Source organism: Schistocerca piceifrons, chromosome 6, assembly GCF_021461385.2.
Source record: "Schistocerca piceifrons isolate TAMUIC-IGC-003096 chromosome 6, iqSchPice1.1, whole genome shotgun sequence".
NCBI classification, from domain to species: domain Eukaryota; kingdom Metazoa; phylum Arthropoda; class Insecta; order Orthoptera; family Acrididae; genus Schistocerca; species Schistocerca piceifrons.
Window position 1 is genome coordinate 367,074,829 of NC_060143.1, and position 24,745 is coordinate 367,099,573.

At 43.2% G+C, this 24,745-nt stretch overlaps 1 protein-coding gene across 5 annotated transcripts in view; it reads left to right on the forward strand.

Annotated features, from left to right (window-relative positions):
* Window positions 1-24,745, forward strand: part of LOC124802628 (ATP-dependent RNA helicase TDRD9) — a 263,497-nt gene that overhangs the window by 189,887 nt on the left and 48,865 nt on the right. For all 5 annotated transcript variants that reach the window (XM_047263517.1, XM_047263522.1, XM_047263521.1 and 2 more), the window contains exons 20-21: window positions 3-143; window positions 6,394-6,536. In XM_047263517.1, the coding sequence (XP_047119473.1) occupies window positions 3-143; window positions 6,394-6,536 (284 nt within the window). The remainder of the gene's footprint in view (window positions 1-2; window positions 144-6,393; window positions 6,537-24,745) is intronic.

Here is a 24,745-nt window from a genome sequence, read left to right on the forward strand (position 1 = left end):
AGATAAACCATGATCTACGTCTTCAGCATAAAGAATGGACAAATGAGCAGAAGCTAGCTTACAACCGTCAACAAGAGACTAATTTGCCGTGGGTGGAGGAAATAGAGCCTGAACCGCCGAGACCTGAAGAATGTCGCATAAAGGTCAGTGGTCTATCAAGAGATGTTATGATGCTTAATGTAACATAATCCATGGACATTTTATTTTAGTGTCTACTTCCATTTCTGTTCCCACCTGACCATATGCCTGCTTTCTCCCATAGGCAGCACTAGCAACTTTGCAAACCCCTTCCCTGCTACCCTTCGCTCTCCCCACCACATGCCTCTTCTGTACTTCCAGCCACCATAACTAAGGATGCTGCTCGGCTCAAACACAGTCACAGTCTTACACTCCAGAGGCAACAGTGGCCACTTGCTTGTGAGTTGTGATTTTGGAAATGTGTGTGTGTTTTCTACATCTGATGAAAGGCAGTCCAGAAGCTGAATATTTCTAGTATTCTTTTTCATTGCCTGTCTGCAGTTCGATGCCTCTTCTGTGTAGTGGGTATCAATCTATCCTTTCCATATAATTTTTATTCCATCCTGGAATTTATATGAATAAGTGCAGTGCATGCATTAGTTGTAATGGAACCGGTAAGTGTTTTTAGATGATTGTGAAGTGCTTTGACGTTGTAGTTTTATCTTTCATGTACCAGCATAATGGAAGCCTATTATTCCACACATCTTTAATGATACCTTACAAATGCAGGTCTTGTATAATAGCAGGCAGATTACATTACAATTTCAGCTGTATCGCAGTAATGGAATAACTTGTTGTCATTTGTTTACTGGGTTCTGTAGATCATTCTTAATAGCAAAGGGCTTGCAATAGGAGATATGTATTTCACAGTAACAGAGATGAACAAGTACTCATGGCCTTTAGAGTGCCTGTTAACTGGACATTTGTTTCTTGTTTTGATCCATACTACCATCTCTCAAAATACGGAATATATTTTTAAATTTTTTTCCTCCTAGACACTGCTCTTCAAGACCTGTCCCATACATCCTCCCACCACCACGTACTTCAGTCTGGTCGCAGTCATCACCTATCCCATCAAAAGCAGGGCTACATTGGAAAGCAGTCATCTGATCAACACCTTAAGCTGCAACCACTGTGCTGCATTTTGAGTGAGGGTGATAACCAACAAGCTGTCTGTCCGCATGAATGGCCACTGACAAACTGTGTCCAAGATACAGCTGGACCATCCAGTTGCTGAGTGCGCTGCCTGACACTCTGTTCTTCATTTCAATGACTGCTTCTCAGCTTGCACAATTTGGATCCTTACCACCAACACCAGCTTTCGTGAATTGTGCAGATGGGAACTCTCCATGCAATATATCCTTCGTTCCCGTAATCCTCCTCACCTCACCATTTGTTTGTCATTGTCCTGTACTCACCTATTCCCATCCCTGTTCCCATTTCAGCACTACACAGCCTTCTGTTCCAACACACCCAAAGACTTTTTCCTTCTCTCTTTCTGCTGCCCCCCCCCCCCCCCCCCCTCTCTTTGCCCATCCTCTAACCTTCTGATTGCACCTAGCTGCCCCACCACCTTCCCCCACCTTGTCCCTGTATGCTTCCACAAGCAGTACTTCACTGTCCTCCACCCCTACTCTGCTGTCCCTCCCCCTCCCCACCCCAGCCTCCTCCTTACCCTCACCACACAGTTTGCTTCTGCCATCATGCACTGCTGCTTGTAGTCTGGTCTCGGCAGACAGAGACTGTGCTTGTGTGTGTGTGTGTGTGTGTGTGTGTGTGTGTGTGTGTGTGTGTGTGTGTGTGCGCGCGCGCATATTTGGCATATTTTTGAGATTTTTTAACAACATATTTCTATGTTATTTATGTATTTTTAAGCATTTTTCTCCTCCACCATGGATCCTTACTCCTTCCATCCGTGTCAGTACAGAAAAGTTTCCTAATCGTTAGACAGAATCCTATCCCACATACTGTTCCTGCATTGTTGCTTGGCTCATGGAATCACCCAAATAGCCTTACATTCAAATTACTCACCTGCGGCTGTAAATTGTCCTTCCACAATGACCTCTACCTGTTCAGAGTCTGCCAGGCTTTAACCCTCACCAACATAAAACCATGTCAATCAGGCCCAAACCTCCTTGCAATACCATCTCTCCATCTATAAAATTCTCCTGCTATGCAATCCCAAATTCCTATATCCCATATCACACATTGCAACGCATGCTCTCCAGGAACTAGAGCAGCATGCACAACACCACCTCAAAAAACTTTCCACCCTGTTCACTTCCTTCTGCTGCCTTGGACTAACACTATCCATCACATCTACAACAACCTCCAAACCTCCCCCACATCACCTCATCGCTGACAGATGCTGCCTTGCAGACCTACTACATTTACCCCACTCTCAAAAACTCCCTCCCACCACTGTACGGAATCCAGAACCGAAACAGACTTGAAACACAATCCTCTAGGAACCTTAGCCCCACAGAAGTGTCAATCCTTTCCAAAGGCCTCACCTTTTGTCCAACTCCCAAATTCAGTCATGCAGGACTCATTAAAGTTATTCTTTCCTTCACCAGATCCCTACATTGGAAACACTTCTCAGTACCAACCCTACCAATCAGACTCAACCAGAGACCCATGTTGGACCCTGCCTGCCTCAGTTCACTTCTCCAAGTAATCCTGATCCACACCCAATGTGCCCTGAGTTACCCACTGTTAACTTTCCAGGATTTTGTAACCTAGATCCTTGCCTCACCATCATTCCCCAAATCCCTCAACATGCAAGCTAACTGTACATCCACAGAAAGAACCACAATCCAACACCTAAAACTGATCCTGACCTTATAATCCTACCTGCTGATGAAAGGCTCCACCACTATTGTTTTGAACTTAGAGGATTACCTGGTAGAAGGACTCTGCGAGCTGTCACATTCATCCAACTACAAACACTCCCACAGCGACCCCATTCCAGAAGTCCAGCAGGATCTCCAGTCTCCCCTCAAATCCTTTGGTCCATCCCAGAACCTCTCACCAGAGTCCATCTTCCTCCTCATGCCTGTCACTCCACGCACTCCTACATTCTACATGCTTAATAAAGTCCATAAACCTAACCACCATTGCAGCCAGTTACTGTACCCTCACTGAGAGAATCTCTGCTCTCATAGACCCAACTTCTTCAGTCTATTACCCACAACCTGGCCTCCTACATAAAAGATCCCAACCATTTCCTCCCCTGACTCTCCACAGTTCCTATACCTTTACCATATGATGCCGTGCTCGTCACCATTGATTCCACCTCCTTTTACATTAACATCCCTAATGCCCATGTCCTTACCACTATTGAACACTACTTTTCCCAACACTTGACGGGTTACAAACCTACAGCCTCCTTTTTAGTTGCCATGACTAACTATATCCTTACCCACAATACCTGTCCTTTCAAGACATCATCTACAAACAAATCTAGGGTACAGTTATGGTTACCTGCATGGCACCTTCCTATGCCAAGCTATTTGTGGGCCATCTAGAAGAATCCTTTCTAACCACCCAGAATCTCAAAACCCTAACCTGGTTCAGATTCATTGATGACATCTTAGTGACCTGGATTTAGAGTGGGGATAGCCTATCCACATTCCTCCAGGACCTTAACACCTTCTCCCCCATTCGCTTCACCTGGTCCTCCTAAACCTAATGAGCCACCTTCCTCAATGTTGACCTCCACCTCAAAGATGCCTACGTCATTACCTCCACCCATATCAAACCTACCAACTACCAACAATTCTTCCATGTCGACAGCTGCCATCCATTCTATACCAAGAAGTCCCTTCTGTACAGCCTAGCCAGCCCATGGCCATCACATCTTTAGTGATGAGCTGTCCCTCTCAGAACATACTGATATTCTCAAAAATGTTCAAATGTGTGTGAATTCCCAAGGGACCAAATTGCTGAGGTCATCAGTCCCTAGACTTACACACTACTTCAAACAAAATTATCCTATGAACAACACATACAACCATTCCTGAGGGAGGACTTGGACCTGCTGTGGGAGCGGCCGTGCAATTCATGACATGGCACCTCAAACCACGCTGCCCGAGATTCTCACTGAGGCCTTCAAAGATTGTAATTACTTTCTTGGCCTTATGCAGAACCATGTCCTCTACCTTATCTATCCAGTCACCCCCACCCCTTATTATTCGAGTACCACTCAGGACTGGAGCATCCGAATCACATACTCTGCCAGGGTTTCAGGTTTCAACTATCTCTCGTCGTGCCCAGAAATGAGGAATGTCCTACTCTCTATCCCTCCCACAGTGGTATTCCACTGCCCAACGAACATAAGCGATATCCACGTCCATTCCTAAATAACCCCTGCTCCCAGCCTCTTGTCTCATGGCTTGTATCCTTGTAATAAACCTAAATGCAAGACCTGTCCCATACATCGTCTCACCACCACCTACTCTAGTCTGGTCACAAGCGCCACCTATCCTATCAAAGACAGGGCTACATGTAAAACCAGTCATGTTATCTATAAGCTAAGTTGCAACCACTGTGCTGCATTCTATATGGGCATGACAACCAACAAACTGTCTGTCCGCATGAATGGCCACTGACAAACTGTGGCCAAGAAACAGCTGGACCATGCAGTTGCTGAGCACCTGTCCAACACAACATTCTTCATTTCAATGACTGCTCACAGCCTGTGCCATCTGAATTCTTCCCACCAGCACTAGCTTTTTTGAACTGCAGTCGGGGAATCTCCCTGCAATATATCCTACATTCCCATAACCCTCCTAGTCTCAACCCTTGTTAGTCATTGTCCTATTCCCACTCCAGTATTACGCAGCTCTCTCTTCCACCAATGCACTCAGTCTTTTTACTGCTTTCCTTTTCTGCTGCCCCCTTCTCCCCATCTAACATCCTGGCTGCACCAAGCTTCTCTCCCCATCTCATCCCTGTATGCTCTCACAAGCAGCACTTTACCATAACCTGTCCCTACGGTGCTGTCCCTGCCCCTCCTTGCCGCATCCTCCTCCTTACCCCCACCACGCAGTTAGCTTCTACTGTCACACGCTGTTGCCTGCAGCCTGGCCTCAGCAGCCATAGATAGTGGTCATGTCTGTGTGAATTTTGTGTGTGTGTGTGTGTGTGTGTGTGTGTGTGTGTGTGTGTGTGTGTGTGGGTGGGTGGGTGGTCTAATTCCAATGAATGCCTTTTTGGCCAGAAGCTTGCTTGCCGACAGTCTTTTTGTTGTGTCTATCTGTGACTCAGCATCACCACTATGTGGTGAGTAACCACTATCCTTTTCATAATATTAAACAGTGGAAAAGCCAGGATGGAATGTAACAGTATTATGAAAAGGAAAGTTGCCACTCACCACATAGCAGAGTTGCTGAGTCGTGAGAGGCATAACAAAACAACTGTCACAAATAAAGCCGACTGAAAAGAATTGTTCAGCGTGACAGGAATGGAACCCTTTCATCAGCGTGTGAAACATTCAATGAAACATCATCGATATGAGCTTTTTGGAGCCAAAGGCCCATTTACGTACCCTTGATGATAGCATGACACAAAGCGCTACGCCTTGCCTGGGCCTCTCAACACTGACTTTGGACTGTTGATGATTGGAAACATGTTGCCTGATCGGATGAGTCTCGTTTCAAATTGTATTGAGCAGGTGGATGTGTATGGGTATGGAGACAACCTCATGAATCCATGGACCCTGCATGTCAGCAGGGCACTGCTCAAGCTAGTGAAGGCTCTGTAGTGGCGTGGGACGTGTGCGGTTGGAGTGATATGGGATCCCTGATATATCCAGGTACAACTCTGGGAGGTGACATGTATGTAAGCATCCTGTCTGATTACCTGTATCCATTCGTGTCCATTGCACATTCCAACGGACTTAGGTAATTCTAGTAGGGCAGTGTGACACCCCACAAGTCCAGAATTGCTACAGAGTGGCAGCAGGAATACTCTTCTGACTTTAAACACTTCCGCTGGCCACCAAACTCCCCAGACTTGATCATTATTCAGCATATCTGAGATGCCTTGCAACTTGCTGTTCAGAAGAGATCTCCACCCCGTCGCACTCTTACTTATTTATGGATAGCCCTGCAGGATTCATGGTGGCGATTCCCTCCAGCACTACTTCAGGCGTTAGTAGAGTCCATGCCAAGTCATGGTGTGGGGACCCTACAAGAAATCAGGCAGGTGTACTAATTTCTTTGACTCTTCAATGTAGTAATTAGTAAAATTAATCTGGTGGGTTTGTGAACAGTGAATGCACAAAGCTGGAGGAGGTGGGTAGACACAGATTTAATCTGTTACACCTTTATTTCTGTTAGTGTTTGGACTTATAAAGGAATTGCTATTTTTCAGGTGGAATTAAAGGGACCCAGAAGCCCTCTAGAAATGAAATTATATAACCTGACCAGAGCTGGCCAGAGGAGAGATGTTGGTGTGGAGTGGAATTCTGTCAATTCCGTACTTCTTGACACAGATCCTCAAGATCCACATGAGAGGTGGGTTATAATTTTGTATCAGTATTTCTAAATCTGTTTAATGCAACCCCCCCCCCCTCCCCCCGCTCTCTCTCTCTCTCTCTCTCTCTCTCACTCACACTCACACACACACACACACACACACACACTTTTTACTTTTTGTAATACACAGTTTACTCTCACATTGGAGACAACTCGAATCAGTCCATATATACTTAAGTCTTCCAAATCGAGGTTTAACTTTGCAGCTTCCTCTTCTGCTCTCCAAGTCTGTTTCCCTTTCCTCATCAATTATGTTGTAGGTTTTTTGTTTACATATTTATAGTTTATATCTTATGTTGCTGTTTCTTAGAGTCACCTTTACTTCTCCATTCTGATTCATTGTGGACCTGTCTGAACCAGTTATTACTGATTTTGTGTTCCCAAAAGGTCTTGAATAATTGTTCCACTAGCTTGTTTTCTGGTAATCTTGATATATGGCAGAAAAGGGAATCCTCCTTTTTCAAATTGTACCAGTTACTGACCCACTTTCCTGATACACCAGTTTGTTCGATATCAGTTTCCACTGTTCGTATATTTGGTGTTTTCTTTAATGATCTTTTGCATGATTCTTCTATCTGCTTTCTGTATTTTATCTGTTGTTGATTTGGTATTCAACTTGAATAGTGTTTAACTTCTGTATTTTGATTTCTGTTTAACAATAGAACAGTAGCATATCAGTTTGGTGTTCATTGAGAGTGATTTTTTTCTTGTAGACTGGTCAAGAGTCACTTTGTACTTGTTTTTTATAGTTGTTCTGCTTTCTATTGAGGCTTTCACCTTTGATTTCCACATTATGATTTCACCAAGATATTTGAACATACTTAGAATCTGAATTTGTTTCTTATTGTTCAGTTGAACATCTGACATTTCATCCTTGAAGGATGACAACATATATATTTTTTGAAATGAGATTTGCAATCCAACATCTGCTGTTATTCTTTCCATGTCCTTCAGCTTGAAGCTTAGCTGCTTCCATAATGTTTACAAGTAGTGCGAGATCACCTACAGATAATAGGCAATTAAGTTTGATGTTTTTACTGATCCTGATGTATTGTTGGCATTTCTTAGTCCATTCTCATGTGACATTCTCCAGTGTGAAGTTAAACAGTAATGGTGAGAGCCCATCATCCTGTCAAAGACCAGTTCAACTCCCACATGATCCAGACTGCGGGGTCCTGTCCATTCGCATTGTATAGGGTGCCTAAAGGATGCTGCTATACAACGATTCAAGCATATAACGTGTATAGTTTTATTTCAATGAATACTTAACTTTGTGTTTAGAAGAAGTGTCGTAAGCAATGGGCGACATGCAAACACTATTGTTTTTTGTTATAAACAAAGTCCAAACAAGCAATGGATGTGGATCACTAACAACTGTTCTCATAGCATTCTCTGTCTCAGGCCATGCTAATACTCTGTGAATGTTGTTGTTGTCTTCAGTACTGAGACTTGTTTGATGCAGCTCTCGGTGCTACTCTGTCTTGTGCAAGCTTCTTCATCTCCAAGTAACTACTGCACCCTGCATCCTTCTGAATCTGCTTAGTGCATTCATCTCTTGGTCTCCCCTCTGTGATTTTTACCCTCCATGCTGCCCTCCAATACTAAATTGTGATTCCTTGATGCCTCAGACCATGTCCTACCAACTGATTCCTTCTTCTAGCCAAGTTGTGCCACAAATTACTCTTCTCCCCAATTCTATTCAGTACCTCCTCATTAGTTACATGATCTACCCATCTAATCTTCAGCATTCTTCTGTGGCACCACATTTCAAAAGCTTGTATTCTCCTCTTGTCCAAACTATTTATTGTCCGTGTTTCACATCCATACATGGCTACCCTCCATACAAATACTTTTAGAAAAGACATCCTGAAACTTAAATCTATACTCGATGTTAACAGATTTCTCTTCTTCAGAAACAATTTTCGTGCCGTTGCCAGTGTACAATTTATATCCTCTCTACTTCATCCATCATCAGTTATTTTTCTCCCCAAATAGCAAAACTAATCTACTACTATAAGTATTTCATTTCTGATTTAATTCCGTCAACATCACATGATTTAATTCGACTACATTCCATTATCCTCATTTTGCTTTTGTTGTTGTTCATCTTACATTCTCCTTTGAAGACACTGTCCATTCTGTTCTACTACTCCTCCAGGTCCTTTTCTGTCTCTGACAGAATTACAATGTCATCAGCAAACCACAAAAGTTTTTATTTCATCTCCATGGATTTTAATTCCTACCCCAAATTTTTCTTTTGTTTCCTTTACTGCTTGCTCAGTATACAGATTGAATAACATCGGAGATAGGCTATAACCCTGTCTCACTTCCTTCTCAACCACTGCTTCCCTTTCACACCCCTTTTGTCTTATAACTGCCATCTGGTTTCTGTACAAATTGTAAATAGCCTTTCACTCTCTGTATTTGATCCCTGCCATTTTCAGAATTTGTAAGAGACTATTCCAGTCAACATTGTCAAAAGCTTTCTGTAAGTCTAAAAATGCTATAAAAATAGGTTTGCCTTTCCTTAAATTATCTTCTAAGATAACTCATAGGGTCAGTATTTCCTCACGTGTTCCAACAATTCTACGGAATCCAGACTGATCTTCCCTGAGGTCAGCTTCTACCAGTTTTTCCATTCGTCTGTAAAGAATTTGTGTTAGTATTTTGCAATCATGACTTGTTAAACTGATAGTTTATAGATACACACAAAACAGAACCAAAAATTTTACGTTCCTAGCTTTCGGAACAAATGTTCCTTCATCAGGGAGGAGAGAGGGGAAAGAAAGGGAAGAAGGGAAAGTAGATTCAGTTACTCACAACCCAGGTTATGTAGCAACAGGGAAAGGAAAACAGGGAGGGTAGCAAGGATGGAGGCATGGTTGTCAGAGGGAAGCCAAAGATATTCTACTGTAAGTACTGTGCCAGCTACAAACCAAAGAGGATGCATACAGAAGTAAAGAGGTATATAGTATAAAGATAAACACAACTATGTAGGATGAAAAGATGCGTGAATGGCTAAAGAGGAAAGGGAAAGAGGAGAAGACTGAAGAGTAAATGGGAGTGAGGTGGTTTAACGTAGGTTCAGTCCAGGGGGATGGCGGGATGAAAGGATGTGTTGGAGTGCAAGTTCCCATCTCCGCAGTTCAGAGGGACTGGTGTTGGGTGGGAGAAGCCAAATGGCACCTATAGTGTAGCAGGTTCCTAGGTCCCTAGAATTATGCTGGAGGGCATGCTCTGCTACTGGGTATTGGACATCTCCTAGGCGGACAGTTCGTCTGTGTCTGTTCATGCGCTCAGCCAGTTTAGTTGTTGTCATACCGATGTAAAAGGCTGTGCAGTGCAGGCATGTCAGTTGGTAAATGACATGTGTAGTTTCACATGTGGCCCTGCCTTGAATTGTGTATGTTTTACCAGTAGCGGGGCTGGAGTAGGTGGTTGTGGGGGGATGCATGGGGCAGGTTTTGCAGCGGGGTCGGTTACAGGGGTAGGAACCGCTGGGTAGAGAAGGTAGTCTGGGAATATTGTAGGGTTTAACAAGGATGTTACGGAGGTTAGGGGGGCGACGAAAGGCAACTCTGGGTGGTGTGGGGAGAATTTTGTCAAGGGATGATCTCATCTCAGGGGTTGACTTGAGAAAGTCATATCCCTGGCGGAGTAATTTGTTGATGTTTTCGAGGCCAGGATAATATTGGGTGACAAGGGGGATGCTTCTGTGTGGTCTGGGGATAGTTGTCTGAGCTGTGTTTGGGTAGCCCACAAATACTAGACCCAGTGTTGAACCCTGTCTAGAACAGTTCCGACTGCCTTCTCAAAGGGATCCTCCTCCCTTCCCCCAAAACCACCCCTTGCAGACATTTCAGGAATTCCTCACATCCAGTGTTGCCTCCCAGTCCTTCTTGAAGAACATCCCGACAACCCCCAACATCACCCCAGCTGAATCCCGTGCCATTAAGGAGCTGAAAATAGACCGTTCTATTGTCATCCTCCCGGTGGATAAAGGCTCCACAACTGTGGTACTTGACCGTGTGGAGTATGTGGCAGAAGGACTGCGTCAACTCTCCGACACCTCAACCTACAAAGCTGTTACCCAGGATCCCATTCCCTCCATCCAGACTGAGCTGCAGAAAATCCTAAAAATCCAAGGTCCCTCACAAGGCCTCACAACGGCTTCCATAGACTTACTCACTTCACCTGAGCCACGTACCCCTACCTTCTACCTATTACCCAAAATCCACAAAGAGAACCATCCTGGCCGTCCCATTGTGGTATGCTTCAAAGCCCCAACAGAACATATCTCAGCTCTGGTAGACCAACACCTCCAACCTATCACCCACAGACTCCCATCCTACATCAAAGACACAAACCACTTCCTAGAATGCCTCAAATCCATTCCCACTCTTCTCCCACCTGAAACCTTTCGTGTCACCATAGATGCTACATCCCTTTACACAAACATCCCACATACCCATGGTCTCTCTGCCCTTGAGCACTACCTCTCCCAACGCCCACCCGAAGATCTTCCAAAAACCTCGTTCCTTATCACACTTACCAACTTCATCCTCACCCATAATTACTTCACTTTTGAAGGCCAGACCTACAAACAAATCAGGGGAACGGCCATGGGAACCAGGATGGCTCCGTCCTATGCCAACCTCTTCATGGGCCACATGGAGGAGGCTTTCCTGAAGACCCAACAGCTGCTTCCCCTGGCCTGGTATAGGTTTATAGATGACATCTTTGTGGTCTGGACTCATGGTGAAGAAACACTCCTTAATTTCCTCCATAACCTCAACTCCTTTTCGAATCTGAATTTCACCTGGTCCTTCTCCAAAACCCAAGCCACCTTCCTGGATGTTGACCTTCATCTTGTTGAAGCTCACATCCACACCTCTGTCCATATCAAACCCACAAACAAACAACAGTACCTTCACTTTGATAGCTGCCATCCATTCCACATCAAACGCTCCCTTCCCTACAGCCTAGGTATTCGTGGCAAACGTATCTGCTCCAGTGACGAATCCCTCAACAATTACACCAATAACCTAACCAGTGCTTTCCTATCCCACAACTATCCTGCAGACCTTGTCCACAAACAGATCTCCTGAGCAATACATTCCTCCCCGTCCAACAACAATGTTCCTATCCCCAGACCACACAGAAGCATCCCCCTTGTCACCCAATATTATCCTGGCCTCGAAAACATCAACAAATTACTCCGCCAGGGATATGACATTCTCATGTCAACCCCTGAAATGAGATCATCCCTTGACAAAATTCTCCCCACACCACCCAGAGTTGCCTTTCGTCGCCCCCCGTAACATCCTTGTTAAACCCTACAATATTCCCAGACTACCTTCGCTACCCAGCGGTTCCTACCCCTGTAACCGACCCCGCTGCAAAACCTGCCCCATGCATCCCCCCACAACCACCTACTCCAGCCCCGCTACTGGTAAAATATACACAATTCAAGGCAGGGCCACATGTGAAACTACACACGTCATTTATCAACTGACATGCCTGCACTGCACAGCCTTTTACATCGGTATGACAACAACTAAACTGGCTGAGCGCATGAACGGACACAGACGAACTGTCCGCCTAGGAGATGTCCAATACCCAGTAGCAGAGCATGCCCTCCAGCATAATTCTAGGGACCTAGGAACCTGCTACACTGTAGGTGCCATTTGGCTTCTCCCACCCAACACCAGTCCCTCTGAACTGCGGAGATGGGAACTTGCACTCCAACACATCCTTTCATCCCGCCATCCCCCTGGACTGAACCTACGTTAAACCACCTCACTCCCATTTACTTTTCAGTCTTCTCCTCTTTCCCTTTCCTCTTTAGCCATTCACGCATCTTTTCATCCTACATAGTTGTGTTTATCTTTATACTATATACCTCTTTACTTCTGTATGCATCCTCTTTGGTTTGAAGCTGGTACAGTACTTACAGTAGAATATCTTTGGCTTCCCTCTGACAACCATGCCTCCATCCTTGCTACCCTCCCTATTTTTCTTTCCCTGTTGCTACATAACCTGGGTTGTGAGTAACTGAATCTACTTTCCCTTCTTCCCTTTCTTTCCCCTCTCTCCTCCCTGATGAAGGAACATTTGTTCCGAAAGCTAGGAACGTAAAATTTTTGGTTCTGTTTTGTGTGTATCTATCGGTTGTACTGAGCTGAGGTAAGTACTGGCCAGCCCCTCTATCTCTTTGTTTGTATTTGTTTCACATCTTTATATGAGATTTTCCATTAATCATTTAAACTGATAGTTTGGTAGTTTTCACACCTGTCAACACCTGCTTTCTTTGGGATTGTTGTTGTTATATTCTTCTTGAAGTTTGTGGGTATTTTGCCTGTCTCGTTCATCTTGCTCACCAGATGGTAGTGTATTGTCGGGGCTGTCATTCCCGAGGCAATCAGTAATTCTAATGGAATGTTGTCTATTCCAGGGGCCTTGTTTCGACTTAGGTCTTTCAGTACTCTGTCAAATTCTTCATGCAGTATCATGTCTCCCATTTCATTTTTATCTACGTCCTCTTCCATTTCCATAATATTGCTCTCAAGTCCATCGGCCTTGTATAGACCCTCTATATCCTACGTCCACCTTTTTGCTTTCCCTTCTGTGCTTAGAACTGGTTTTCCATATGAGCTCTTGATATTCATACAAATGGTTCTCTTTTCTCCAAAGGTCTCTTCAATTTTCCTGTAGGCAGTATCTATCCTACTCTTAGCGATATATGCCTTACATCTTTACATTTGTCCGTCCCGGCTTAGCCACTTTGCACTTCCTGTCGCTCTCATTTTTGAGACATTTGTATTCCTTTTTGCCTACTTCATTTACTGCATTTTTATATTTTCTCCTTTCATCAGTTAAATTCAGTATCTCTTCTGTTACCCAAGGATTTCTACTAGCCCTCATCTTTTTACCTACTTGATCATCTGCTGCCTTCACTATTTCATCTCTCAAAGCTACCCATTCTTCTTCTACTGTTTTTCTTTCCCCCATTCTTCTCAGTCATTCCCTAATGCTCACTCTGAAACTCTCTACAACTTGTGGTTCTTTCAGTTTATCCAGGTCCAATCTCCTTAAATTCCCACCTTTTGCAGTTTCTTTAGTTTTAATCTACAGTTCATAACCAATAGATGTGGTCAGAGTCCACATCTGCTCCTGGAAATGTCTTAAAATTTAAAACCTGGTTTCTAAATCTCTGTCTTACCATTATATAATCTATCTGAAACCTTCCAGTGTCTCCAGACCTCTTCCACGTGTAAAACCTTCTTTCATGGTTCTTAAACCATGTGTTAGCTATGATTAAGTTATGCTCTGTGCAAAATTATACCAAGCGACTTCTTGTTTCATTCCTTGCCCCCATTCCATATTCACCTATTACTTTTCCTTCTCTTCCTTTTGCTAGTATCGAATTCCAGTCCCCCATGACTAATAAATTTTCGTCTCCCTTCACTATCTGAATAATTTCTTTTATTTCATTCTACATTTCTTCAATCATTTCTTCATCTGCAGAGCTAGTTGGCATATAAATTTGTACTACTGCAGTAAGCGTGGGCTTTGTGTCTATCTTGGCTACAATACTGTGTTCACTATGCTGTTCGTAGTAGCTTACCCACACTCCTATTTTTTTATTCACTGTTAAACCTACTCCTGCATTACCCCTATTTGATTTTGTATTTATAACCCTTTATTCATCTGACCAGAAGTCTTGTTCCTCCAGACACCAAACTTCACTAATTCCCACTATATCTAACTTTAACCTATCCATTTCCATTTTTAATTTTTCTAACCTACCTGCCCAATTAAGGGATACGACATTCCATGCTCCGATCCATAGAATGCCAGTTTTCGTTCTCCTGATAATGACGTCTTCCTGAGTAGTGGCCACCCAGAGAAACCAATGGGGGACTATTTTACCATACAGTAAAGTCGTTGCGAATACTGTCCACTAATGTCCGGCTGAGGCTGGCAGGAGCAGCACTTATATTCACGTCGGCTAGATGCTGCTCCTATCATGGCGACGTCCTGGTCAGCATGCTATTGGCTGATGTCATCTCACCGCCTTCTGTGGTCTTGCATTCTTCTTCTTCTTCGTTCCGATGTTTGTGGCTACACCAGAACACAGACAGTTCATCTCTAAATTGAACTTTTGATTTAGTATTCTTATGGTTTATTCCATAAAGTTTGAGTTTTTGGTGTAGACCAAAGTCCATAAAGTTTTTTTTTTTTAAGTGAACAAAAGTGATGAATGAACTACTTGTTTTGAACTCTATTATTTTTCAGGATCCACTTAAGATTGATACACGGATCAGAGAAGCTTCTTCGTTGTCAAAATCGTCCATGATATTCTCAGTTGAGTTGTTCCTGAAGTTTTGTGTATATAATCCTAGACAAAATCCTATATATGACCTCAAGTAGAGATATCCTGTGATAGTTAGTTGGGTCTCACTTCTTGTGTAATGGGTGCTTTTCTTATTTTTTATACAATTTTTATGCTATTCTTTCCAATTTCCTCCTCTTTTGCTTCCTACTTCATCTCTTTCTTCTTTTTGATTCATCTTTACTCCCATACCTTTTCTCTCGTCTCTGAACTGTTGCTGTCACAATGCTTACTAATTTACTATCGTAGATTTTCTTCTCTCTCTCTCTCTCTCTCTCTCTCTCTCTCTCTCTCTCTCTCATGAATTTTCTTTCATATTTGGCTCTCTTCCCCCTTGTGCAAGACATTTCCCCCTTTGCCTGGGAGTGCAAGTGACTTGCCTGGCCCACCACACCCCCTTCCTTTTTTCATGGTCTACCAACCTCTTCCTCTCTGCTCCTCGAAGAAATCCTTTCTCCTCCTTGAAAGAAAAACCTGTCTTTGCCTCTAGCCAAGTGTGCTTTGATCTACTCAGATACTTTCTGTTGGCTTTACTGGGAAGGTTGTCTCCCAAATGTTCACTAAGTAATTCTCACCCCAACTGTCTCTTCATAAAGTTAACAACTTTATGTACTGAAATGTGGTGCCACTAAAGATGCTGGTGATAAAATAGGTAGATTGGATAATTAATGAGGAGATACCAAATGAAATTGGGGAAAAAAGAAATTCATGGCACATCTGAACTAAAAGAAGAGATTGTTTAATGGGACACATCATCAGATGGCAAGGAAACAGGAAACTTCAGTCTGGTAGTGGAGAGAAGTGTTGAGGGAGAATGGAGAGTATGGGGGGCAAAAATTGTTGAATGTGACCAACAAGGCTTGAGTGCTGTAAGTAGATTGAATGTGCTCTCAGTTGCAGGAGCTATGTAGAAATGAAGGGGCTTGACAGGATAGACTATTGTGGAAATTCACATCAGATCATTATTTGGTGTGAAGGCGACGACAACAACAACAACATGAATTGAATCTGCCTTTTTACACAGTAAACAGTAGAAAAAGTACAATTATACCTGTGGAAGGCAGATAGCTATGTGACAAATGGAATGTGTGCTAGGTAAATTATAATTGCAAGAAAAACAGTCCAACAGCACTGAAATATGTGTATAAAAAAATTATAAAGGCATATTTTTTGTTCATGATGGCATTCTGAAAAAGTTGTTATTTTAAATATATTTTCCTACTTTTTCTTTTGCTTTTTTGTAAAATCAGTACATTTTGCACCCAACTGAGAAAGTGAGAGGATATTAAAAGCGAAAGGTACATTTTTTCCCTGGATTAAATTGGCCCTTTCTTTATTTTGTTTGTGTAACTTACAGTCTATACTGTTATATAATTGCCAGTCTATACTGCCCTACTGCTTTGCTCCCAAACATCCAAAGTGACTTTTAATGCTGACATCAGTAAAGTAGATTTCTACTATTAATTTTTTGTAGCTACACACTGGAAATCCTCTTTTTTACAGATCATTTTACAACTACAAATTCTGAGTCTGTTATGTGCATTGCAGATTATGTCACCTCTGATGAGTTTTGTAAAATTCCTCTGATGCTCATTGTATGACAGTAGTTTTAGTTATTATGTGTTGATTATTTTCAGAATGGCAGTCATTGTCTTTGAAAAACCGTAATTGTTTCATCCTTGTTGGGTGGTGGTGTTACCAAATACAGTCTTTTACATTCCAAATTTCAGTGGCTGCTCTTACTATTCTTCTGGTAGTACCCTGTGAATCATATTGATTGAAGTCTAATACAGACAATCTTCAATGCTTTATCAATCAATGCTGTGCTGGCCTAATAAGCAAGACTGTATACTCGCCCTATCAAGAGCTCAGCATTTGTTTCCTGGGTACGGGATTGGCGACCTTGGGGTTCCTGAGCTGGAATGTAAGCACCACCAGTCCCCTGTCACCATAAGCTCTGGGCATGCTTTGGCGACCATTATGCGGCGTGGTAATGGAACGTTGTACCTCAGGGAACGCAGATCTTGGCCTGACTGCCCAGATCATAAGGATGGTAAAAACCTCTGTAATAAACCCCTCAGGCTCGAGATGTGCTGTGCACTGATGAGATGCATATCTATTGAGGTGGAAGAGTCATTAGTGGGCGACCTGTAGGGTACCTGCTGCACCACAGACTTATTCAGGCACATGGGCTCTGACTGAGTTGACCCTTATTTCCCTGGCTGCTAGTTGGACTGAAATGGATCCTCCAAAATTTTCTTTTCCTCCTCCCAGTGGAAAGGATGGGGTGCTGTAAGGTACCAACACCCAAACTAAAATGTGGCTTGTATAGCCAGTCCTCCTGATTCAGTCAGTAGTAACACAATGCATGCTGTTCCACAGAATGTGTTTCTTATAGTAGTTTCGAGAAAGTTTCTCCATTTTACATACAGAAAGGCTTAGAAGGCATTGTGGGCACCTTGACATCTGTTAAGCGCTTGCACAGTGGCACTGTGTTGGTTGAAACATCCAGCTCCCAACAAGTAAAGCACAAAGCCTCAGGGAGTGTGCAAACTGAATAGCACAACACCTTGAACTACGAAAGTGTTGTGAGTTGCAGGGATCTAGTTGACTTTCCCTGAGAAGAACTAGCTGAGTGATCCCAGGAAGGCATTGTCGACGTGCAAAATGTTATGTAATGGTTGGATAACAATCTTGTCAAATCAGACTCTCTTTTAACAGCGCAAAACTACCAATGCATGTCAAAGCAGGTTTCCTATGCCTAAGTGTATGACCTTATTTCCCAAACCCAGTGTGGTGTTTTAAATGTCAGAACTTTGGGCAAATTACTCTTGGTTGTAAAGGAGAAGCGACTTGTGGCAAATGTGGTAAAGCTGCTCAAGATGGTGTTGGTTATTTCTTTTCTCCAAAGTGTGTCAACTGCTCTGGGGATCACCCTGTCCGGAGTAGGGCCTGCAGAGTTTTCCTTGAAGAATGGAAGATCCATGATATAAAAATGACGAAGTACATCCCGTATGGTGAAGCCAAGAAGTTATACAAGTCCATGCAGGTGCCCACGTTCACTGCCTCATTATTTTCTGTTCTCAAACAGCAAGTCCAGAAAACTGATGTCACTACACAAACTGAGGTTGCTATTGTCAGCACTAGCACCTGTGCTTGTCTGTGCACTTGTGCTGCTGCAGTTTCCTTGAAGCCTGCTCCCTCCCCCCAAAATTTCAGAAAAGGACATGCTTCCTGACATCCTGTAACTACCTGCCCCTCCGAAGGTCAAGTCTTGCCCAATGCTCAGCACTGCTGCTACCACCACCACCACTTCAGAGGTTGTGGCTCCAAATCCACCTCAGACCAAAAAAATCGAAGTCGAAGGCAAAGAATTGCTCACTGATGGAAGTATGCAGTCTGATGATATTGACGTCATCATATCTGATGTCTTTCTTGAATCTTCTTCGGAGGTCATGGAGCTTGATGTCGGCTCGACGCGTATTTAAGGAGAGCAAGAAAAGGACATGGCTGGCGTTTCTGGGTTCTATCATTTGTTCCACTTGCCTTACGAAAGTATGGGAAGTCATCCGGAGGAATTTCAGTGGACAAAGTCGTTTACTGATAGCAGCAGTGCGAATTGGGTGTCTTCAAACAACACTTGGAGATATTGTTCAAACGGTGATAGAGCATTTTGCGAAGACTGTAGCCCCTGCCAGCCAAGATCTGGCGTTTTGCTGTTACTGTGCACCTGTAGAGAGGGGCAAGTTAGACTTCAGATCCCACAATTGAGTCTTACAACTGCCCTTTCTCCATGTGGGAGCTGGAATTGGCACTGTCTGAGACTCGTGATACTGCGTCTGGTCATGATCAAATCTGGTTCTTCATGCTTTGACATTTGGCACCAGCATCAAAGGAAATCCTCCTTGAACGTTTTTAATTTTATATGACAGTAAGGTCAATTCCCCAACTCATGGAGAGAGGCAGTTTTGGTACCTCTCCTCAAACCAGGAATGGACCACGCATGTCCCAGTAGTTATTGGGGTATTGCCATAACAAACTGTGTAGAAAATACCCTGGAGTGAATTGTTAACCCTTGTCTGGTCTGGTTGTTAGAGACCAGGTAATTCCTTAGTGACCCTCAGTGTGGATTCCAGAGATTTCGGTCCACTGTCGATAACCTGACTCTGCTAGGGGTGGCTATTCAGCAGGCTTTCCTACGTAAACATCAATGTGTTGGTGTATTCTTCAATAACAGTAAGGCATACTATACTACTTGGAGCACTGTATTCTTGCACAATCACTTCAATGGGGCTTTTGTGGCTTCATAAAGTATTTCCTGTCTCAGCAGTTTTTTAGGAGTTGAGTTGGTGGCACACTGTCAGATGGTTTTTAGCCGGAGAATGGTGTCGCTCAGGGCAGTATTTTAAGTGATACCCTCTTTGCCATAGTCATAAACAGTATCACATCTATGAGAAAGAGACCTGTACAGTGCTCCTTATTTGTGGATGATTTTACTGTATTCTGTTCCTCCTCCAGTGTTGAAAAAGCGAACCATCAATTGCAGCTTACATTGCAGAGGTTAGAGGAGTGAGCTGCAAAGACGGGACTTCAGTATTCTCCAGATAAGTGTGTGTGTTCATTTTAGTCATTCTCGTCATATTTTTAATTTACTTGACTTGCATATGAGGGACACCATCCTACACTTAAGAGACTTGATGAGGTTTCTTGGCCTCGTTTTTTACTCCAGATTGTCGTAGTTGCCACACCTGAGAGACCTGAAAACCAGAACCCTCAAGGCACTGAACATCACAAAGTGCCTTAGCCACAGGACTTGGGGAGCATACAGGGCACATCTACATCTACATCCATACTCCGCAAGCCATCTGACGGTGTGTGGCGGAGGGTACCCTGAGTACCTCTATCGGTTCTCCCGTCTATTCCAGTCTCGTATTGTTCGTGGAAAGAAGGATTGTCGGTATGCTTCTGTGTGGGCTCTAATCTCTCTGATTTTATCCTCATGGTCTCTTCGCGAGATATACGTAGGAGGGAGCAATATACTGCTTGACTCTTCAGTGAAGGTATGCTCTCGAAACTTTAACAAAAGCCCGTACCGAGCTAATGAGCGTCTCTCCTGCAGAGTCTTCCACTGGAGTTTATCTATCATCTCTGTAACGCTTTCGCGATTACTAAATGATCCTGTAACGAAGCGCGCTGCTCTCCGTTGGATCTTCTCTATCTCTTCTATCAACCCTATCTGGTACAGATCCCACACTGCTGAGCAGTATTCAAGCAGTGTGCGAACAAGTGTACTGTAACCTACTTCCTTTGTTTTCGGATTGCATTTCCTTAGGATTCTTCCAATGAATCTCAGTCTGTCATCTGCATTACCGACGAACAACTTTATATGATCATTCCATTTTAAATCACTCCTAATGCGTACTCCCAGATAATTTATGGAATTAACTGCTTCCAGTTTCTGACCTGCTATTTTGTAGCTAAATGATAAGGAATCTATCTTTCTATGTATTCGCAGCACATTACACTTGTCTACATTGAGATTCAATTGCCATTCCCTGCACCATGCGGCAATTCGCTGCAGATCCTCCTGCATTTCAGTACAATTTTCCATTGTTACAACCTCTCGATACACCACAGCATCATCTGCAAAAAGCCTCAGTGAACTTCCGATGTCATCCAAAAGGTCATTTATGTATATTGTGAATAGCAACGGTCCTATGACACTCCCCTGCGGCACACCTGAAATCACTCTTACTTCGGAAGACTTTTCTCCATTGAGAATGACATGCTGCGTTCTGTTATCTAGGAACTCTTCAATCCGATCACACAATTGGTCTGATAGTCCATATGCTCTTACTTTGTTCATTAAACGACTGTGGGGAACTGTATCGAACGCCTTGAGGAAGTCAAGAAACACGGCACCTACCTGTGAACCCATGTATGTGGCCCTCTGAGTCTCGTGGACGAATAGCGCGAGCTGGGTTTCACACGACCGTCTTTTTCGAAACCCATGCTGATCCCTACAGAGTAGATTTCTGGTCTCCAGAAAAGTCATTATACTCGAACATAATACATGTTCCAAAATTCTACAACTGATTGACGTTAGAGATATAGGTCTATAGTTCTGCACATCTGTTCGACGTCCCTTCTTGAAAACGGGGATGACCTGTGCCCTTTTCCAATCCTTTGGAATGCTACGCTCTTCTAGAGACCTACGGTACACCGCTGCAACAAGGCGGGCAAGTTCCTTCGCGTACTCTGTGTAAAATCGAACTGGTATCCCATCAGGTCCAGTGGCCTTACCTCTATTGAGCGATTTTAATTGTTTCTCTATCCCTCTGTCATCTATTTCGATATCTACCATTTTGTCATCTGTGCGACAATCTAGAGAAGGAAGTACAGTGCAGTCTTCCTCTGTGAAACAGCTTTGGAAAAAGACATTTAGTATTTCGACATTTAGTCTGTCATCCTCTGTTTCAGTACCATTTTGGTCACAGAGTGTCTGGACATTTTGTTTTGATCCACCTACTGCTTTGACATAAGACCAAAATTTCTTAGGATTTTCTGCCAAGTCAGTATATAGAACTTTACTTTCTAATTCATTGAACGCCTCTCGCATAGCCCTCCTCACACTACATTTTGCTTCGCGTAATTTTTGTTTGTCTGCAAGGCTTTGGCTATGCTTATGGTTGCTGTGAAGTTCCCTTTGCTTCCGCAGCAGTTTTCTAACTCGGTTGTTGTACCACGGTGGCTCTTTTCCATCTCTTACGATCTTGCTTGGCACATACTCATGTAACGCATATTGTACGATGGTTTTGAACTTTGTCCACTGATCCTCAACACTATCTGTACTTCAGACAAAACTTTTGTGTTGAGCTGTCAAGTACTCTGTAATCTGCTTTTTGTCACTTTTGCTAAACAGAAAAATCTTCCTACCTTTTTTAATATTTCTATTTACGGCTGAAATCATTGATGCCGTAACCGCTTTATGATCGCTGATTCCCTGTTCTGCGTTAACTGTTTCAAATAGTTTGGGTCTGTTTGTCACCAGAAGGTCTAATATGTTATCGCCACGAGTCGGTTCTCTGTTTAACTGCTCAAGGTAGTTTTCAGATAAAGCACTTAAAAAAATTTCACTGGATTCTTTGTCCCTGCCACCCGTTATGAACATTTGAGTCTCCCAGTCTATATCCGGCAAATTAAAATCTCCACCCAGAACTATAACATGGTGGGGAAATCTACTCGAAATATTTTCCAAATTATCCTTCAGGTGCTCAGCCACAACAGCTGCTGAGCCCGGGGGCCTATAGACACATCCAATTACCATGTCTGAGCCTGCTTTAACCGTGACCTTCACCCAAATCATTTCACATTTCAGATCTCCGTCAATTTCCTTCGATACTATTGCACTTCTTATCGCTATAAACACGCCTCCCCCTTCACTGTCCAGCCTGTCTCTGCTTCAGTTTTATGAAGCTTTCATGCATTCCCAGCTGATCTATGGGGGCACAGTGTATGGATCAGAGAGGCCTTCTTATTTGAAGATCATGGATGCTGTCTACAAGGGGATTCGGCACGCCATGGGTGGTTATAGGACCAGACCTATACCCAGACTCTGAGCTGAGGCTGGTGAACTGCCACTCACCATCCGGCAGAAGCTCCTCATGGTGTGTCAGGCACAGAAGTTCCTCATAGCTCCAACTTCACCCACATACCATGCTCTTACCCATCCGCCTCTGAAATGTCTTTTCTCCATCCGTCCATGAACCACAATGCCATTTGGGATCCGTGTGCTGTGAGTGCTGGAGTCACTTTGTGTGGAGTAAGTAAAAGCACAACTCCAGGGTTTTAACAGTCTGCCACCGTGGTTTCTGCAGAGGCCCAGGATAATTTTGGACTTGGTGCCATACAGTAAAGATTACACTCCTGCTTCTGTTTTTAGTGCGATATTTTCTAACATTTTATGTGAGCACCGCAACTATGTAGCTGCCCTCACGGATGGGTCTAAACAGTGGGCCTCAGTTTGTTGCTCTGTTGCTTTCCCGGATCGTGTTCTCAAGATCCAACTGGCTCAAGAATTTACCATCTTTGATGCAGAAGTATATGTGATCTTGAGGGTCCTGGAGCAGATGAGACATTCTTCCAGTGCTAAATTTCATGTGTCTTCCAATTCTGTGAGTGCCCTTCACTCTCTGAAACATTTGTACCCAGCAGACAATGTAGTACAGAATATCCAGGATGCCCTCCTCCAGCTATGACGACTGGGGAAGGTGGTGTTTTCTGCTATACCAGGGCACATGGGGCTTGTGGCGATTGGAAGGGTGCATCTAGCAGCCAAGGAGGCATGTTGTTAACCTCATATATTTCAGTGCGCCATTGCCCTGCATGCTGTAACCTTGCTGTTGAGCTCCAGAGACTTGAGTAGGTGGGAGGATGAGTGGCTGGAAGTGACAGACAATAAGCTCCATGTAGTAAAGCCCACAATGTGGCCAGGGTATACCTCCTTCCAGCCATGTTGATGGGAAAAGGTCCTCCTTACTTGTCTTCGCATAGGCCACAGCAGTATAACGCATGGCCTCCTGCTCGGATGAGAGGACTTTCCTATGTGTGGTGCTTGTGGCGTCAGATAACTGTGTGCCTTATTTTATTGGACTGTGTTTTATTTTCCAACCTGTGGGTGGTGGCAGACTTGCTGCCAGATCTGCCCTCTATTTTAAGTAATGTTCAAATGAATGAGGTTCGTGTTTTTAGGTTTTGTGAATTGGCCAACATTTTTCCCAAGATTTTAGGGCAATGGTTTAAATATGTTAACGGGGTGATTGGCTCACCCATATTTTTGTAATTGATCAGCCAGTCACATTTGCCTGTGCCTTTCTTTTAGCTCCTTTGTTGTTTCTACTTTTATTTTAATCATATGTATAGCTACTTTTATTCTGTCTCCGTTGTTTTAGAACATGTAAGATAGAGTGATTGTGTGCTCAGTTCGAGTGCATTTCTGATGAGCAATTTTTGAGGTTTTAGCCACATTTGTTTATTTTAATAAATGTATGGATGCTTTTATGACCTCGCTGTTGAGTGCTTATAAGCTCCAATAATCATCATCATCATCATCATCATCATCATCATCATCATGTGTTCATCCTCATTTATTTTTCCCTAAATTACTTAAAGTGGGTGTTTCGATTCCTTCATTAATTTTACAGTGGTTTATTTCCTCATCTCCCCATCTTCTACTGAGGTCATTGATGAGCTGCTACATTATCACCTTCAGTTTCCTATTTGTGAGCTCAGGAATTAAGTATACAGTTCAGTTTGACTCTTTCATTATATAAAGGTTTTTAACGTCTTAACGGCAATTTGTTGATTGGTTTGTCAGCTTCTGTTGTACCATCTGAATGGCTCTGCATCCATCTATATAGAAACAGTCATCTCACGCATCATTAGTCTTTAAGTTAAATATCTACCAGAGAAAATTCTGTAAAATGACAAAAAGCATCTGCTCAGTGGTAGACATAAGATGAATTACTATGAAAATGTTTTGCCCATTTGTTTGAATGTGTGTGTGTGTGGGGGGGGGGGGGGGGGGGCATTAATTTTGTTAGTATGAAAAACAGTAATGTCACGTCTTTTGGAGCTCCATTTGAGGAAGTTTCATCATATACTTCATATACATTACTTGAATTATTTATCATGAATTCTTGCACTCATTTTATTAAATGTGATTATAGCCAATTGTTTGCTAATGCTGTAATGCAATGAAACCTTGATTTTTCAAGCAGATGGTCAACTTTTT